The sequence below is a fragment of the Tympanuchus pallidicinctus genome, unplaced genomic scaffold (genome assembly GCF_026119805.1).
Source record: "Tympanuchus pallidicinctus isolate F22 unplaced genomic scaffold, pur_lepc_1.0 scaffold23, whole genome shotgun sequence".
NCBI classification, from domain to species: domain Eukaryota; kingdom Metazoa; phylum Chordata; class Aves; order Galliformes; family Phasianidae; genus Tympanuchus; species Tympanuchus pallidicinctus.
Genome location: NW_026294740.1, coordinates 6,729,384 through 6,741,925, shown reverse-complemented (window position 1 = coordinate 6,741,925; position 12,542 = coordinate 6,729,384). Strand labels below are relative to the sequence as shown.

Genomic DNA, 12,542 nt, shown 5'->3' with positions numbered 1-12,542 from the left:
CTTACAAGGCTGTTTTTGTTCCTGCAAGGCTCCCGGCCAAACATTTCATCCCTGTTTTCTTTGTCAGATGTCTTAGGCCACATCTACCATAGGGAGAACAAGCTATTAAATGCCATTTTGATTTCTGCACTTTTCACCCATGGCCGGACAGGACAACCTTCTACAAGTGATGTATGGAACAAAGAGATGCACCCAAACACCGCAGCACACAAATACTCTGCTTGCTCCAGGAGGTCTTAGACCAGGGGACAGAACTTTGCTTTTGAGAGGGACATCAGATATCAGTTTAAGGAGCAGTGATGGAGTGGAGTGTGCTGGACTTGCTCCGGGTGTATGTGAAGGCTGGGTCTTTGTGATTAGATACCACACATTTCAGCATTTCGTGAAGATGGAACACGATTACCAAAGGAAACCAAACTGCTTTACCCCGCTATTGTTCCTTACTACACGAGGCATCACACAGGAGCCCAAGAGAAGACCAGAGCGAGCAGCCTCACCCAGCATCTTCATAAGCAGACCCACCGAACGCCTCCCCGGAGGGGTAACAGCCGCGGGCAGGTGCTGCCCGGAGCTGCGGGGCTGTCCTGGGGTAGGGCCGTTCCCCGCGGGCTGCGCTCCATCTACCGCGGCACTGAGCCCAGAGGGGGCAGCCCCACATCGCCCTGCATCGCCCCGCACACAGCCCAGCATCGCCCGGCGCACAGCCCCGCACCACCCCCGATCCGGAGCCGTTCTCCCGCAGCCCCGCAGCCCCGCGGTGCGGCCCGGCCTCCCGTTTGCCATTGGTGCGGGGTAGCGGCGAGGGCGGGGCCGACAGGGCCGCTATTAAACATCACATGGCAGCCCGCAAAAAGGGGGCAGCGGCTCATTGAGTAGCTCAGTTGCAAGCGGTGCGGCGGCGGCCGGCGGGCACCTTGGGATTGGCTTGGCTTGGCTTGCTGCGTCCCCGCGGATCTTAACACCCTTTAAACTATCTAAGCACCTCTGTTTAAGCCACCGGCAGGTAAGGAGCGCTTTCTTTTCCCCATCTATGCGGGACGCCCCGAGGTGCCATCAGGGGTCGGGGCGATGCGATGCGTCGGGGCTTAATGCAGCATTGTCGAGTTAGCGCTTTTCGTGCTCGTGGATCTGTTGTACGCTTCGGCATAACCGCTCGGAGGGGGAACTCCTGCGTTTCTCGTGCACCATACACGAGCTATTCTGGGTGCCTCAAATAATTAGATAGGTATGCTGGGAACACTCGAGCATCTGCTTGCAGCATCTGTTTATGTTCATAACTTTCCATGCACCAGCTGCTCCCCCCGAGATATTTTGTTCGGGGGAAGGGCTGGAAGTTTGCATGACAACTCCGTCGTGCAGACGCAGCACCGCTCCATCCCTTTTGCTCTTCTTGCCTGTTGTTTCCCGTGTAAGACAGAGGTCAAAACTATCAAATCTGAGTTATCAGATGCGTCATTTATAGAGGAGTGTCCGAAATACTTCAGAGGGACATGAAAGGAACCTGTAGCTTCATTCACTTGGCTTTATGGGAACGTGGGGTTTTCTTCATATGCGATCATTCTGCCAAGAATGGGAAGAAAGAAACCATATTGCAGCTGGGGAGTGTGTGGAGAGGATGCATTGTTTCAATTTAGTTCGTGACTAGGAAAAAAAATACCGATAAGAAGCGACAGATTTAGCGATGGGGACTGAGCTGCTTTGTGCCTTTCCGGCGAGGCTGCAGGTGTTGGGGCCGCGCACCGTGCCCGCCCGCAGCACTTGTTCCTAGCTCCAGCCTTACCTTTACACTTGTTTGCTTTTCCATCCTCCCAGCCGGTGCACCAAGTACACCCCCTGGTGATGGCTATTTCACTTGTAGCTATTTTGTCATCAGCTAGAAATATCCCGAACCCGGCTCCTTTGTGGATATAGCAGATGCAAACGCCACTTGTGTCCTTTCTCCTGTTTCTTCATACCCATTTCCCTACATCATCTGCTTTTTTTTTTCTCTTTTTTTTTTTTTTTTCCATTTTATTTTATTTTTACTTCCCACTGCCTGTTGGAGCAGGACAGATCCTTCTCCTTGAAGACAGCTTCGGTGTAACCCGAGTCCTGTCCCGGTAAAGCAGTGCTGGGCAATGCCTTGGAGGTGACCCCGGGGCTGGGGAGCGCAATTGGGCGGTCGTGCCCAGCAATGAGCACGGGCTGTAGGATCGGGCTCTGCTCTTGCGATCGTTCTTTGTTCTGTTTACCGAGGGCAGCGGGGGAAGGCTTTGCTAAGGTAGCGCTTCTGCTCTCTTAGCAACATGTGCCCGGCTCAGGGTGCGGGGCTGCGTGGCATCAGCCTGGGAATAGCTGCTCTGAGCGCTCATTAGTGCTCCTCTTCTCCTCTGCTCTTCTGGCACTTAATGGGTTTTGCTGGGTATCAGACCTTTTGCAGAAATTCCCTCCGAGCTGCTGGTTGTGATGTTTAGATGTGCATTGTAAATGTCTTTCCTCTGGGGAAACGTTTAGGGGGGATGCTTGCTAAGTGGGGGCTTGGGAGTTGCACTGAATTTAGTTCAGAAATGCAGCAGACACAGCACAGCCCCCCTTTCCTCTGTTCCTCCAAGCATCCCCTTGCAGTAGAGCTCTCCCATCCCATCCCATCCTGATAACACTGCATCAGTTCCAGTGCTGGTAATTACAAGCTGCATCACTCTAATCTCACATTCTCTTCCAGCAGGAAAGGTAGCATGCATTAATGACAATAACACACCTAGTGATGATTGAGTTCACAGCTCCACGCGTGCATGTGTGCCTGGCTGCAGTGTGCTGGGCCCAATTACACAAAGGGCTGGGCTGGTTTGTGGGTTCTGGCTTGGTTTCTTTAGCCTGGTGAGGATTGCAGAGCTGGTCCCAAGCTAGCTGAGCATCCCCGGTGCCTCCAAAACATTGCTGCCGGGGTGTGCTGGGGGAACGAGCTCATTTAGCCTTTGAGCAGCAGGTGGATTAGCAAAATAAAAAGTACTGTTAGATTTTCAAGCTTGCTTGATCGCCCGTGGGACTTGGGGGACCACTAATGAAATAGCTTTGTGAGTCAAGGTGAGCACTGACAGGGGATGGAGCAGGACCAGGAGCAGACCCGCTGCCTCCAGTCCCATCTCGCATCCTCCCCGTGCTGAGCGCTCACAGGGAAGAGCCAATCTGTGCCGTGCAGAAATAAAAGAGCTCTCCCACAAGCAGCAGGAGCACGCCAGAGCGTCGTTGTGTGCAAACTTCAAGGAGCAGCCTGCACACTTGGCTAAGCGCGTCCCCAGTCACACCTCTGCTATGAGGATCTCAGCATCCAGAGGTGCAGCTCCGCTCCCGGCAGCACGCAGCTGTAGGCAGCACAGCTGGGCAGATGTGCAGCAGGTAGAAGTGAATGGGATGGCAGCAGCGTGTGCTGCATCGCTCAGCTCCCAAGCTTGTAAATGCAGCCAGCTTGCTGCAGGAAGTTGGCGTTAGGATTTCAGTGATTTATGGAATTCAAACAAACGTCCCCAGGTCAAGACTTTCGCTGGGGGGGGGGGGGCTGCCTGCTCTGACACTTGAGACTTTACAGCTTATCTTTCCCTCCGCTGCAAGTTTTTCCTCTAAAATCCAAGAGACAATGCAGAGGGGAAATAAAACTCTTCAGAATGAGCTGTTTCCTGGGCTGTGTATTTCCATCAGCTCGGAACAAAACAGACTCCAAATGTGGAATTCGAACATGTCTGCAATTATAGGATGTGGTTTAGAAAAGTGATCAATTTGTGAACCAATGCAGTGGTTTTTCGGGGACGTTTTCATGTGGAATGCATAAACAATTTCACTTGCACCCTCTGCTCAGGTTTCTCTAAGTCCTTTCAAGTCCTTTTTTTTTTTTTTTTTTTTTTTTTTTTTTTTTTTTTTTTTAAAAAAAAAAGTGAGCATTCAAAGAATTCCTTTGTATTTTTGAGAAGTCCTGGGATTAAAAAGGTGTGAGGGAAAAAGTGAGTCCTTACATTTATCTGACTATCTTGCGTATGCTGTGTAAGGGCTATACCATCCCATAAATTAAACTGCTGAGAGTTTTACTCAAATGGGACACAACTGAACCCATCCAAAGCTGCCAAAATGTCTTGTTTGCTGCTGCAGTCACAGATGAGTAATCTCAGCAAGTGGGCGGCGGGACCCATTGCACAACAAACAGAAGTGAGGAAAAAAGGGAAGGTAAAAGTAAAACTCAAAGAGATCCTCCAGGGAAAAACATCCTGCACGCAACTGCAGGCACGCCGTTGTTTTCTGTTTATCACCTGCTCTTTTTCCCAACAAGTGTTTGCTGACCTAAAGCCCTCGTAATGCAGTGGAAGGATGTGGGAGGGCCGAGGAACTGCTTGAAATCCCTTCAGTTGCTGGAACACCTCTGTGAGGCTCTGGGGGAAGGAGATGGACTGCTATCTGCTGCAGTTGTCGGGCTGAGTCAGAGGAGCAGCCGTGGTACTGAGGCTGTGCCATGGGCAGAGGTTGTGCTCTTTGGCAGCAATAGATGTGTTGGGTTTGGGACAAACTCAGATGAGTTGTGATTATATTGATTTATGAAGAGGACGGTGATTTAATCCCCCACCAATGTAAACAGTACTTAAGTCTCCTCTTCTAGGGTAAATGGATAGCAGACATTCCTCGCCGCTTGGTTTTGGTTTTATTTCCTCCATGAGGTGAATGTATGGATGGAGCAGTTGCATTAATGCATCTCTTATCCTCTGCAGTACTTCAATTACATTTCCTGATATACAGTACATGACTTAATGGATGACGCACTTGTTAAAAGCTAAACCTGGGTCTAAGCCAGACCTCCCTGAAACAAGTCTGGTAGCTTCTACCCTCGGGAAGAAGGTTCTGCAGCCTCTATGCTGAGCCTTAGTTGCTGGCATCCAAGACCTTGAGGTGTTCTGAAGATGCCCATGCAGTCCTACCCCCATGCAGTCCTACCCCCATGCAGTCCTACCCCCATGCAGTCCTACCCCCATGCAGTCCTACCCCCATGCAGTCCTACCCCCATGCAGTCCTACCCCCATGCAGTCCTACCCCCATGCAGTCCTACCCCCATGCAGTCCTACCCCCATGCAGTCCTACCCCCATGCAGTCCTACCCCCATGCAGTCCTACCCCCATGCAGTCCCACCACTGGAGCCTTCTGTCATTCCCATTCACAGAGGGCCATTATGATGTTTAGTTTGCTCCCTACAACTCACCCTAATGTGAGTGTAAAAACCAGCCCAAACACAGTGAAATGATGGAGTTAAAGGCACTGATGCAGCCTGTCTTCCTGCCATTCACAGAAAACACACAACTCCTTTTATAACTCCCACTTAATAGAAAAATCTAAGTTCTATGCAGTGTAATCTCATGGAAATAACTGATATTTGCATTTTCCAACTTTGTTTTTCTCAGTACATGTTGTCTTCCCTTTGCACACTCTCTTGTTTGGCATAGGTAAAGCAGTCCAGGAGACAGACACTGCACGTCATTTAAAAACCTGCTTCAGTATTATTTGAACAGAGGGAGGCTAATGCTAATTATTTATTGCAAAATAAACAAAAAGCCCTGTTGCAAACAGTTGATAGATTCTTTGCATGCCCAACTTTGAAGTGGAATATTGCTTAGAGACTTGTTTGACATGATCATTTCAGGGCTCTCATTTGGGAAGAGTGGCTGCTCTGCAGTAATGATGTCACTTTGGTCAATAGAGAACTGTGCTCAGAGAGCTCACACATTCCAGAAAATGCTGCCATTAAGAATAAAGAAACTTCCTGCAACTCCAGAGGAGTGATTTTTACATGGTTCTCACAGGCTTGATTCATTATCCTTTTCCTCCAGGATCTAATATGCCATTTCTCTTTCTCTTACAGACCATGCCCTCTCTATGACGGTTACTTGTTAAGCTAACTCTGCATGCCAGAAGACTGTCCTTGGTTGATCCAAGGGCTTTTGGGGATTCCAGCCTCTCCCCAGTTTTTCTGTGTGTGTGTGTTCCTCTAGAACTTTCAAAACTGTTTCTCCAAAGGGTTTTGCAGAAACTTAGACTGTTTTCTAAAGCAGAAGCACCTCAGTCCACAGCAGTAGTGATGGGCAGCGTGCGAACCAACCGCTACAGCATCGTGTCTTCGGAAGAGGACGGCATGAAGCTGGCAACCATGGCCGTCGCCAACGGCTTTGGGAATGGAAAAAGTAAGGTACACACGAGGCAGCAGTGCAGGAGCCGCTTTGTCAAAAAAGATGGCCACTGCAACGTCCAGTTTATTAACGTGGGTGAGAAGGGACAGCGATACCTGGCAGACATCTTCACCACTTGCGTGGACATCCGCTGGAGGTGGATGCTGGTAATCTTCTGCCTGACATTCATCCTCTCCTGGCTTTTTTTTGGCTGTGTGTTTTGGTTGATTGCGCTGTTGCACGGGGATCTGGAGAACCAAGAAAATAACAAGCCTTGTGTCTCTCAAGTGAGCAGCTTCACTGCAGCCTTTCTGTTCTCCATTGAGACCCAGACCACGATCGGCTACGGCTTCAGGTGTGTCACAGACGAGTGCCCCATTGCTGTTTTCATGGTGGTTTTCCAGTCTATAGTGGGCTGCATCATTGATGCCTTCATCATTGGTGCCGTCATGGCAAAGATGGCTAAACCAAAAAAGAGAAACGAAACTCTTGTCTTCAGCCACAACGCCGTGGTGGCCATGAGAGATGGGAAACTGTGCCTGATGTGGCGTGTCGGAAACCTGAGGAAAAGCCACTTGGTTGAGGCACACGTACGAGCACAGCTCCTCAAGTCCAGGATCACGTCAGAAGGGGAGTACATCCCTTTGGATCAAATAGACATCAATGTAGGGTTCGACAGTGGGATAGACCGCATATTCCTAGTCTCCCCAATTACAATAGTACACGAAATAGATGAAGACAGTCCTTTATACGACTTGAGCAAACAAGACATGGACAATGCTGACTTTGAAATTGTAGTCATTTTAGAGGGCATGGTGGAAGCCACTGCCATGACTACCCAGTGCCGCAGCTCATATCTGGCAAACGAAATCCTCTGGGGCCACCGCTATGAGCCCGTACTCTTTGAAGAAAAGAACTACTACAAAGTGGACTATTCAAGGTTCCACAAAACATACGAAGTGCCCAACACACCCATCTGCAGTGCCAGAGACTTAGCAGAAAAGAAGTACATTCTCTCGAACGCAAACTCCTTTTGCTACGAGAACGAAGTGGCCCTCACCAGCAAGGAGGAGGACGAGATCGACACGGGGGTACCCGAAAGCACGAGCACAGACACCCACCCCGACATGGACCATCACAACCAGGCAGGAGTGCCCCTAGAGCCACGGCCGCTGCGGCGCGAATCGGAAATATGACTGGCAAACAATTCCTCTCTCTTTCGGTTGAAAGGAAAGAAAAATAAATAAACAGCTATCGGTCAAAGGCACGCTGACCTGAGAAGTTGGCCCAGAACAGTTTTCAGACAACGGTACTGTTGAAGAGCGGCGTGAAGGCAAGCAGACCTGAGAAACCCCGGCTGGTTTGAGGGCTGTCCTCAGAGGAGGGACGACAGAGAATGAACTCTAAACACAAAGCACTAAACATGTCTAAGTATGAACAGAAGGCACATATGTTGTAGAATAAATTATGTATATATTTTTTTACAAAACTTGAACTTGCAGGCAAGCTTTGGTTGGGTTATTATTATTTTTTTTTTTTTCCAACTTTTTCCAGAATGCTTCTCTCTAGGGAACAAGAATGTTTTTAATGGCATAACAAAGGCAAGAATCTGCCTTATTATTATTATTATAATTATTTTTTAAAAAGCTGCTGCTAACTACATGAACACAAATGGTTATTTTTGTTGCAGTGTAGTTTTTATTTTCTCTTGAGTAATTTAAAAAAAAAAAAAAAAAAAAAAAAAAAAAGGAAAAAAAAGGTCAGTGTTGAACTTTTTGGGGTTGAAAAGCTCGTGATCACTTCAGAGAGGCCGACGTTGCCAGAAAGTCTAAACTCTTTTTTTGAGGCCAGTAGTTTGATAGCTAGAATCAATTTCTCTCTTTCCAATTACATAAGGGGCATTATGTAATATCAGGCCAATCAGTAGCCTCCAGCAAAAGGATGATTTTTGGGGGGAGAATTTAATTCTCTGTCTAAAGGAAGCGATGAAATAAAAGATTATATATATGCATAAGAAAAGTACTAAGTTAAAACTACCTACGAGGATACCAAAGAAAATGCAGTTTTGCACAGTGGAGTTTATTTAAGGAAAAAAAAGAAAAAAAGAGGAAAAAGAAGAAAAAAAGACAAGGAAAAAAAAAAAAGGAACAGGCTGCTTTAAACAAACAAAGAATTTCAAACCTCAGACACTTTTTTTTTGTTTGTTTGTTTGTTTTGATTTCTTTTTTTTTTTCTTTTTACAACTTTTATTTTTGCACCTTATTCTAAAAGCTTAAGACTCGGATCTACAGTGAGCTAGGGGTCCTCCCCACGCCCCTCCTCTGTAATGGAAGAAATCCCCTTCTTGTTTAAGGGGAAGCACAGGGGGGTGATGGCAGACAACAGACCCCCATCCCCTGCACTTGCTCACTGCAGCAGTGCCCCATCTCAGCCTCAGCATCCTGAGCCACTGGATGTGCTGCTGGGGTGACACCTGGCCAGAGCTGCAACACAGCACGGCTGGAGAGGGCATTGCATAAAGAGCCAATGCATAAACCTCCCATAGAGGAAGTGAGAGGGTAATGGAGAGGAAAAAAAACTTTCCTGATGCTTGGGAATGGCACAGGGGTGATAAGATTTGTGAAGATGATTCTCTCCAGCAGGGTGAAGGTGTCAGAAAAAGTGAGGCTGTAAAGCGTGTTCCTGCCTCCTGTTCTCCACAAGTATCAATGACTGGTGGATGAGAAGCACCACTGGGCTCTGAGCACACTTTGGCTCTGTGGTGTTTGGCTCCTTTGCCCAGGCTGTAGAGCCTCTGTGTCTCCAAGCTGAAGGATGCACTGCCTTCGTGGCACGGCTGTTTGCTGCAGAGGGGAGGTGATGGGGACAGCAACTCTAGTCCACTGTTACAGTATTGGATCACTGTATGCCATTAAAAAACAGCTTGTTCTAGGTCTAACGTCTTCTGCAAACAGATATCTGTGAAGGCTGCTGGCCCCTTCCAGCCCTGCCTGAAAGAAATGCCTGCAATGAAACGGTGTCTGGTCAGATGGGATCTGGGTGTGAAACGGTGGGAATTTGACATTGTAAACGTAGACTTGGTGACTGGAGAGGGCAGATGATTGAGTGCACGTAGAAGGCGGTGACTGGGGTGGGGGGAAGTAATGGAGAGCTGAATGCAATGCGACTCGGTCGCAGTTTCTGGGTCAACGTTGGTGAAAACAGCTGAGTACTGCCAGTGCTGCTATTGTGATATACTTGTAAAAGGAAATACCTAAACCAAAGAGTATTCAGTGAAACAGAGGGAGCATGAAAATGCAAAGGGGAAGGGATGGAAGTGGGACGCCAAGGAGGAAGAAAGGGTCCTCTCCTCCAGGTCAGTGTTCCCAGGAGCACAGTGCTCTGCAGGATGATACTGAAGATGCCCGAGGGAAGAGATGGGGGAGAAGGGGATGCAGGATTCTGCTTGTTTTTCTAAAGAGAAATTCAGAGGGGGAAGAAAAAAAAAACACAAAAACAACAGAAAACTACAAAGATCCCCTCCCCTTAACATTTCTGGTGCAGAAGTTTGGGGTTTGGGTGTTGGGGTTTTTCTTTTTGTTTTGTTTTGTTTTGTGGTTTTTTGTTTTGTTCTTTTTTTTTTGTTTTTCAAGTCGGTTTTTCAGAACTATTTTTAAAATGTACATTTTATAAAGTTTATCAAGTATTTTCATATTTAAAGCCAAATGTAAATAGCAGTCTGTAAAGGAGGACAAGGAGAAGAAGAAAAAGAAAAGGCCACAAGAAGTATAAATTCTGCTCGGCAGTCTCGGCTAGCTAGTACCTAGATGCTACCGGTTAGCATGAGTTTTAGCAAATAATTGCAAGCCTTATAGGATTCCTAATGCTATGAACTCTTTATTTATTTTTACGCATGGACTTTTGAGTTGAAAACACGTTCTAGCTACTGGCATTTTTAAATTTACCAGCTTTCCCAGTGCTAGTCTTACTGAGGGTGTGCATCGAGGCAAACCGTGGCACTCTCTGCAGAGTTCTTTTTTCCTCTTTTTTTAACCACCCTTTGTCTTTGCTGATGGACTCTCACATTGCAGAGCTGCACTCGGCCTCTGGCTCTGGGAAGCTGCTAGAAACTGACCTGCAATGTGCACGCTGTGGTACCCTTCCTTCCCCTCGTCCATCATTCCTGTTTTTACCAACATGCCTTGGTGAGCCCAGTGTAGGACCGACTATCGTAGCACACTTCTACAGCAGCAGCTGGGTTGGTCAATTGGAAAATGTTATTTTTAAGGAGTACAGAGTGGGTGATAGCATTTGGTCCATTTCTGATGATCCTGGGTTAAGCTGATGTTTAAGGAGGGGCCCTTTGGACTGACTGAGCTCTACCCGGAGGCTCCTGCAGGGCTGGTCTCTTTACCAAGGACAAAGTTGGCTCAGCTGGGGCGCACAGAAGGTTTATACTGTATTTTGCTTAGGGACTGGGGGGAATATGTTATTTCTGCCCTTCCCTGAAAATACTTGAACGAGACACTTGATGTCTGAAACACAATACTGCATACAGTGACAAAGAGCATGTCTGAGGAAGGTTGGGATCTCTTCTTTCCTCTGTCTCTTCTGTGCAAGCCGTCTGCTGGTAGGTAACAGGAGTCAAGTCCTTATTGGCTGTACTTAATGATACTCGCCCAGACGTGCTAACACTTGTGTGGTTCGTTTAGCACTTGCTTTTCCCAGGAAAGACAAAGGGTCCAGGCATTTGATTTGTTCTCTTAGATCTTCTTTTTCATAATGGATTACAAGGTAAAAACTGAGAAGTACTGTAATGTCTTTAAATTATGGCTGCTCATGACCCTTGTAAAGTAGAAGGGTGCTGCGTAGTTGCCATCCCACAGCCAATGAGAAACTGATTTTGTAATGACTTTTGGCCTCCAACTATTGTAAGGTGAACAATCTAGACATCTGACAGTTGTCCATTACTATTTTCCTGTTTGCAGCCTTTTTGTATCAAAGTCTTCCTAATGTACTGCACAAATTGTGGATTGTACAGATTTTTATATATTATGTCTTATTTTATTATTTCTAAATAAATAAAAAAAAAAATAATTGAGAATGAAGTGGTGTATGCAGCATGCATGTGAATGAACAGGACGTTATAATACAGCTGTGTTTATGCCTGTCCCTGAGCACAGCCATTGTCTGAAGCCTTTAGGAAGAGACAGGTCGTTCTCTCCCTTGACAAAAGGCAGGAGGAAAGGTGATACGGTCATTATTTGCCAGATGGGAACACAAACACGATGCTGTGCAGCTTGCACCAAAAGAAGATCTGTCCCAGAGAGACTGACTGGCTTTCTTCAGGTCGTACCTGAAACTGCAGAGCTCCACATCATTAGCTACAAGTTGTCTGAAACAGAAAGAAAGCTCAAAGTCTACATAAACTACAAAGCGTAGGGAGAGGGGAAGTGAATGTGCAGAGCATAAGCCAGCGTGCTGAAACGTTTGGAAAAGGATTAAAAAATTAAGCAAGAAACATCCTCAGTTCCCCATGTTTCATGTGTCCCTGGAGCATCCCACTATTGAAATGATGCTCTTCATTTGAGCTGAAGTGCAAACACATTGTCTGTCATCTCCATACAAGCCTAATTTATCCAGAGCCCTGAGCCTTTGGAGCTGTGTTCTTGTGCAGCAGGATGGGGAGGTGCAGTGGAACAGGCCTTGGGGTAACAGAGTGGGGGCTGTGTGCCCATCCTGGTGGGTTGGGAAGCTCTGTGCCCATCCCAGAGGGCTGGGGAGCTCAGTGCCTGCTCTGTGTGCATGTGTGTGTGTGTGTGTGTGTGTGTGTGGCCTCCAGGGCAGACACTGGAGCTGCGCAAGGGTGACTCAGCTCGAAAATGCTGATCTAACTGGAATGCAACGCTCTGCACAGGCTGGGGACGGCTGTTCAGTGCTGCAACGCGGCTCTGACCTCTGCTGAATTGTCCAGCTTTTCATCAGTCTGTAATGCTCGTTAAATACAGCTCGTAAATGAAGCCTCTGATAGAGCCCTGACCTTATCTAGAAGAACTCCTTTTATAAATTCAAATTCTCTTTTCAAAATCTAATGGTCTCTCAAAAAGCTGATCATAATAATTGCAGGGCTGGATTTAGAGGCACAGATTGGCTGTCACAGCCTGGATCCGCTTACAGCCCTGCTGAAATCCTCCTCCAGGCAGCCCCAAGCCCTGGCTCGCTGCTTCCAGCCTCTGTGTGCAGTGGGCAGGGGCTTCATACTCTCCCTTGCTGCTGCCCTTCCCTTCTTCTCTCTGAACACTCATCCAGGCAGGTGCATTCAGCATAGGTATGGCACAGCAAAGTGCACTAGAGGCAGATGTATGGACCAGCTGCTCCCTCTTTTTC

At 47.5% G+C, this 12,542-nt stretch overlaps 1 protein-coding gene across 1 annotated transcript; it reads left to right on the top strand.

Moving 5' to 3' along the window:
- Positions 1-859: 859 nt before the first annotated feature.
- On the top strand, positions 860-9,981 carry KCNJ2 (potassium inwardly rectifying channel subfamily J member 2). The gene is made up of 2 exons (XM_052688052.1): positions 860-1,003; positions 5,873-9,981. Exon 2 carries the CDS (start codon positions 6,089-6,091, stop codon positions 7,370-7,372), a length of 1,284 nt encoding a protein of 427 aa, XP_052544012.1. The 5' UTR covers positions 860-1,003; positions 5,873-6,088; the 3' UTR covers positions 7,373-9,981.
- Positions 9,982-12,542: the final 2,561 nt, after the last annotated feature.